We start from the raw sequence: 6,862 nt of genomic DNA on the forward strand, positions 1-6,862 counted from the left end.
ACAGCATTCTGCAGTGATATGCCATCCCATCTGGTTTGCGCTTAGTGGGACTATAATTTTTTTTCAACAGGACAATGACCTCAAACACACATCCAGGTCATGTAAAGGCTATTTGACCAAGAAGGAGAGTGATGGAGTCCTGCATCAGATGACCTGGCCTCCACAATCACCCAACCTCAACCCAATTGAGATGGTTTGGGATGAGCTGGACTGCAGAGTGAAGGAAAATCAGCCAACAAGTCCTCAGCATATGTCAAATCAAATCAAATCAAATTTTATTTGTCACATACACATGGTTAGCAGATGTTAATGCGAGTGTAGCGAAATGCTTGTGCTTCTAGTTCCGACAATGTAGTAATAACCAACAAGTAATCTAACTAACAATTCCTAAACTACTGTCTTATACACAGTGTAAGGGGATAAAGAATATGTACATAAGGATATATGAATGAGTGATGGTACAGAGCAGCATAGGCAAGACACAGTAGATGGTATCGAGTACAGTATATACATATGAGATGAGTATGTAAACAAAGTGGCATAGTTAAAGTGGCTAGTGATACATGTATTACATAAGGATGCAGTCGATGATATAGAGTACAGTATATATGTATGCATATGAGAAGAATAATGTAGGGTAAGTAACATTATATAAGGTAGCATTGTTTAAAGTGGCTGGTGATATATTTACATCATTTCCCATCAATTCCCATTATTAAAGTGGCTGGAGTTGAGTCAGTGTCAGTGTGTTGGCAGCAGCCACTCAATGTTAGTGGTGGCTGTTTAACAGTCTGATGGCCTTGAGATAGAAGCTGTTTTTCAGTCTCTCGGTCCCAGCTTTGATGCACCTGTACTGACCTCGCCTTCTGGATGATAGCGGGGTGAACAGGCAGTGGCTCGGGTGGTTGATGTCCTTGATGATCTTTATGGCCTTCCTGTAACATCGGGTGGTGTAGGTGTCCTGGAGGGCAGGTAGTTTGCCCCCGGTGATGCGTTGTGCAGACCTCACTACCCTCTGGAGAGCCTTACGGTTGAGGGCGGAGCAGTTGCCGTACCAGGCGGTGATACAGCCCGCCAGGATGCTCTCGATTGTGCATCTGTAGAAGTTTGTGAGTGCTTTTGGTGACAAGCCGAATTTCTTCAGCCTCCTGAGGTTGAAGAGGCACTGCTGCGCCTTCTTCACAATGCTGTCTGTGTGAGTGGACCAATTCAGTTTGTCTGTGATGTGTATGCCGAGGAACTTAAAACTTGCTACTCTCTCCACTACTGTTCCATCGATGTGGATAGGGGGGTGTTCCTCTGCTGTTTCCTGAAGTCCACAATCATCTCCTTAGTTTTGTTGACGTTGAGTGTGAGGTTATTTTCCTGACACCACACTCCGAGGGCCCTCACCTCCTCCCTGTAGGCCGTCTCGTCGTTGTTGGTAATCAAGCCTACCACTGTTGTGTCGTCCGCAAACTTGATGATTGAGTTGGAGGCGTGCGTGGCCACGCAGTCGTGGGTGAACAGGGAGTACAGGAGAGGGCTCAGAACGCACCCTTGTGGGGCCCCAGTGTTGAGGATCAGCGGGGAGGAGATGTTGTTACCTACCCTCACCACCTGGGGGCGGCCCGTCAGGAAGTCCAGTACCCAGTTGCACAGGGCGGGGTCGAGACCCAGGGTCTCGAGCTTGATGACGAGCTTGGAGGGTACTATGGTGTTGAATGCCGAGCTGTAGTCGATGAACAGCATTCTCACATAGGTATTCCTCATGTCCAGATGGGTTAGGGCAGTGTGCAGTGTGGTTGAGATTGCATCGTCTGTGGACCTATTTGAGCAGTAAGCAAATTGGAGTGGGTCTAGGGTGTCAGGTAGGGTGGAGGTGATATGGTCCTTGACTAGTCTCTCAAAGCACTTCATGATGACGGAAGTGAGTGCTACGGGGCGGTAGTCGTTTAGCTCAGTTACCTTAGCTTTCTTGGGAACAGGAACAATGGTGGCCCTCTTGAAGCATGTGGGAACAGCAGACTGGTATAGGGATTGATTGAATATGTCCATAAACACACCAGCCAGCTGGGTTGCGCATGCTCTGAGGGCGCGGCTGGGGATGCCGTCTGGGCCTGCAGCCTTCCGAGGGTTAACACGTTTAAATGTTTTACTCACCTCGGCTGCAGTGAAGGAGAGACCGCATGTTTCCGTTGCAGGCCGTGTCAGTGGCACTGTATTGTCCTCAAAGCGGGCAAAAAAGTTATTTAGTCTGCCTGGGAGCAAGACATCCTGGTCCGTGACTGGGCTGGATTTCTTCCTGTAGTCCGTGATTGACTGTAGACCCTGCCACATGCCTCTTGTGTCTGAGCCGTTGAATTGAGATTCTACTTTGTCTCTGTACTGACGCTTAGCTTGTTTGATAGCCTTACGGAGTGGGAACTCCTTCAAGACTGTTGGAAAAGCATTCCTCATGAAGCTGGTTGAGAGAAAGCCAAGAGTGTGCAAAGTTGTAATCAAGGCAAAGGGTGGCTATTATATATAAAGATTAATAGATATTAAATAACAAAATATAGCCGTTGCATAAGTATTCAACCCAGAGTCAATACATGTTAGAAACAACTTTGGCAGAGCTTTGCACACCTGGATTGTGCAATATTAGCCCTTTATTATTTTCACAATTCTTCAATCTCTGTCAAGATGTTGGTGCTCATGACTACAAAGCAATTTTCAAATTTTGCCATAGATTTTCAAGCATATTTAAGTCAACTGTAACTTGGCCACTCAGGAGCATTCTGTATTCTTAGTAAGCAACACGTGTAGATTTGGCCTTGTGTTGTAGGCTATTGTCCTGCTGAAAGGTGAATTCATCCCCCAGTGTCTGTTGTAAAGCAGACTGAAGCAGGTTTTCCTCTAGAATTTTGCCTGTGCTTAGCTCCACACCGTTTATTTTTATCCTAAAAATCTCCTCAGTATTTGCCGATGTCAAGCATACCCATAACATGATGCAGCCACCACTGCTTGAAAATAAGGCGGCAGTTACTGAGTGATGTCTTGTGTTGGATTTGCCCCAGCATTGCATTTAGGCATTCTGTATATTTGTATTATTCTTTTCACTCTGTCATTTAAATCATTCTCGTGGAGTCACTACAATCTTGTTGATCCATCCTCAGTTTTCTCCCATTACAGCCATTGAAGTCTGTAACGGTTTTACAATCACCAATGGCCTCATGGTAACATTCCTGAGCAGTTTCATTCCTGTCCTGCAACTTAGTTCAGAAGGACGCATGTATCTTTGTGTCTGGGTGGTTTAATACATAATCCACAGCATAATTATTAACTTCACTATGCTTAAAGAGATATTCAATGTCTGATTTGATATTGTTACCGACCAATCACTGGCATTTTATGAGGCTTTGATATTTTATTTATTTATTTTTTATTTCACCTGTATTTAACCAGGTAGGCTAGTTGAGAACAAGTTCTCATTTGCAACTGCGACCTGGCCAAGATAAAGCATAGCAGTGTGAACAGACAACACAGAGTTACACATGGAGTAAACAATAAACAAGTCAATAACACAGTAGAAAACAAATAGTCTATATACATTGTGTGCAAAAGGCATGAGGAGGTAGGCAAATAATTACAATTTTGCAGATTAACACTGGAGTGATAAATGATCAGATGGTCATGTACAGGTAGAGATATTGGTGTGCAAAAGAGCAGAAAAGTAAATAAATAAAAACAGTATGGGGATGAGGTAGGTAAAATTGGGTGGGCTATTTACCGATAAGACTATGTACAGCTGCAGCGATCGGTTAGCTGCTCAGATAGCAGATGTTTGAAGTTGGTGAGGAAGATAAAAGTCTCCAACTTCAGCGATTTTTGCAATTCGTTCCAGTCACAGGCAGCAGAGAACTGAAACGAAAGGCGGCCAAATGAGGTGTTGGCTTTAGGGATGATCAGTGAGATACACCTGCTGGAGCGCGTGCTACGGGTGGGTGTTGCCATCGTGACCAGTGAACTGAGATAAGGCGGAGCTTTACCTAGCATGGACTTGTAGATGACCTGGAACCAGTGGGCTCCCTGGTCTTTGTAGTTGAATCTTTGCTTGAAATTCAAAACTTGACTGAGGGACCTTACAGATGTATGTACTGTATGGGGACAGAGGAAGGGTTAGACATAAGAAAATCATGTTAACCCCTATTATTTCCCAGAGTCCATGTTACATATTCTGTGATTTGTTAAACCAAATTTTACTCCTAAGCTAATTATTTCAGCTTGCTGAATACTTATGCAATAACTATATAGTAGTTAACATATCTAATTAATCTCTATTTTCTTTCCACTGACAGAGTATTGAGTTCATTGTTGACAATAAATTACAATTAAATACATTTTAAATCACACTTAACACAATTTGAAGAGATAAAACGGGTATGAATACTCTGCAAAGCACTGTATACTTAGATTTTAATTGATCACTCAAGCAGAGTTTCATAAAAATAAAACAAATGGTTTAACTTAAAAACAATTGTAACTCATGCATCATAAATTAAATACATTTGTGAATGTATGAGTAAATCTTTAGTTAAAAGGTGCAATATGCATAAATCGCTCTGCCATTTCCTGGTTGCTAAAATTCGAATACTCGCCTAATTTCAGTTTGTGACAAAACAAGGAGTCATTGTACCATCTAAACTGCTGTGAGATATATTTTCCATAATCAAAAATATTGTATTTTCAGCTGTTTGCTGGTGTACAAAAATAAACAAAAACTAAATGTAAGAACTGGAAGAATAAAAATATCGCACATTGAACAATCTACCGCTTCTTAACTTGTTTTCAATGAGAATCATAGATCCATAACTGGTTCGGGTCACCCTAAAAGTTACATATTGTAGCTTTAAAAGGTTTTTAGATTGGGGTTGCAATGTCCTTGAAATTACTTTCAAATAGGCCTATTTATCTGGAACTTATACAGTTTTATGTGATATAGACGCTCTCTAGTGGCCAAAACGGAGGAAAAAAAATAGATCTGAAAACCTACAGCTCCCATAATGCGTTTCTTTATTGCCAACATTTCCGCATTGAAGGCATGCATTTACAGTAGCTAGCTAGGAACTTGTTTCGCCGTATAAAAGCTATACTAACATTACATTTCTTTGTAACCTGTTGATAGCGGCAATGAACAGTGAAGGTATCAAGGCGATATTGCTCGACTTGGATAACACGCTCATTGACACAGCGGGTGCCGGTGGAGTGGCCATTCAAAAAGTGAGTAGCACGGCCGTTTCATGACATTCCATTTCCCCCCCGAGTAAAGTAGGCTTACAGGTACTTGATTCGATTGTCCTTTGCTTGATCAAAACATTCCCTGGGTTGTTTAGGTACATATATTACGAGCAGCATTGATTTCATTGTTTCCTAGGTCACAGAGCTCTTGAAGACAACATTAGACCATGAACACACCATTGCCATTTGTGACAGATTTAAGCACAAGCTCCATCACGAGAATTTTGACCCAGCTGGTGGTAGGACAATAGATGAGGTGCGGATCAGCCACTGGGAGGAGAGCATCCAGGAGGTTATGGGTGGGAGTCCCAGCTCTAACCCCACCCTTGCCAGTGAGTGCTACTACCAATGGAAGAACACTCGCCTGGAGCTTCTAACCATAACACCTCCAGTACTTACCCTGCTGAAGCAGCTGAGGACCAGCCACAAACTGCTGCTGCTGACCAATGGAGAGACCCAGACACAGAGGGAGAAGGTAGTGGCGTTGGGATGTCAGGGGCTGTTTGATGCTGTGGTGGTGGGGGGAGAGCATGCAGAAGAGAAGCCAGCCCGCTCCATCTTCACCCATTGCTTTGGCCTGCTCGCGGTGCAGGCTCACGACTGTGTTATGGTGGGAGACTCCCTGGACACAGACATTGTCGGGGGGTTTAATGCAGGGGTTAGAGCCACAGTGTGGATTAATAACGGAGGGGTGTGTCCACCTGAGGGATCTGTCAATCCAGACTACACCATTCCCTCTGTGCTGGATTTACCTGAGGTGCTGGCCAAATTGAAGTGAAAGTACGGGGAACAATGTCTAAACCAATCATATGAAGATTGTTTCCAAAGGCCTGAGTTAATGAAAACACATTTTTGGGGGTAAAAGGGATTGTCAAAATCAAAATCATCTTATTTTCTTTCATATTCATTCTGGATGGAAGACAAAATTACTTTACAGCAACAATTATTTGCTTACCTACCAAAATTCTGTTTCATTGTTCATCGTCTCTACTCTCTAATGCAGCTAATGTATAATTCTGTCAATTTATGTTATCTGTTGGTGGAGGTAGGTATTACATATAGTTTACTGGAAATATGAAGCTGAAGCCTGTGCACAGGTCCGAAACAACTGAGCCACTTGAATGTGTTGTGATTGTCATTCCGAAAAGTAACGTCTACTTAGTCTAAATGTCAAAACTCACTTTCCCTAGTGGTCACATGAATCAACTTTGTCTAATGCTTAAAGTACACCATCAAAGTTTATTTTCTTACAGAATGTCACTCTAAATAGACTGATTTACAGTATTGTATGCTGATAAATTCTCAGAGGGAAAATGTACTTGATATGATTGTGATGTGTTGTCTCACCTAGCCCCCTTAAGATGAATGTACTAATTATAAGTCTCTGTGTATAGAGCGTCTGCAAAATTACAAATGTTATTTATATATTACAGTTACTGTGTACTATCTTTAAAAATTTTGGTAGATTCCAACTATCCTTTGACTTATCTCTTAACTCAGCCATTATTTATGATAGGTTAGAGACCATTTTTATTTTTCACCTTTATTTAACCAGGTAGGCCAGTTGAGAACGAGTTCTCATTTACAACTGCGACCTGGCCAA

At 42.5% G+C, this 6,862-nt stretch overlaps 1 protein-coding gene across 1 annotated transcript; it reads left to right on the forward strand.

Moving 5' to 3' along the window:
- The first annotated feature begins 5,051 nt into the window (after nt 1-5,051).
- nanp (N-acetylneuraminic acid phosphatase) lies at nt 5,052-6,098 on the forward strand. Its single transcript, XM_064934501.1, has 2 exons — nt 5,052-5,241; nt 5,396-6,098. Exons 1-2 carry the CDS (start codon nt 5,152-5,154, stop codon nt 6,035-6,037), a joined length of 732 nt encoding a protein of 243 aa, XP_064790573.1. The 5' UTR covers nt 5,052-5,151; the 3' UTR covers nt 6,038-6,098.
- Nucleotides 6,099-6,862: the final 764 nt, after the last annotated feature.

This window comes from Oncorhynchus masou, chromosome 24 (genome assembly GCF_036934945.1).
Source record: "Oncorhynchus masou masou isolate Uvic2021 chromosome 24, UVic_Omas_1.1, whole genome shotgun sequence".
NCBI lineage: Eukaryota > Metazoa > Chordata > Actinopteri > Salmoniformes > Salmonidae > Oncorhynchus > Oncorhynchus masou.

Bases quoted from the DNA above. Each gene is read 5' to 3' on its own strand.
- nanp (XM_064934501.1), top strand. From the start codon at position 5,152: ATGAACAGTGAAGGTATCAAGGCGATATTGCTCGACTTGGATAACACG. The intron at 5,242-5,395 runs GTGAGTAGCACG...ATTGTTTCCTAG, and splicing joins GTGGAGTGGCCATTCAAAAA to GTCACAGAGCTCTTGAAGAC.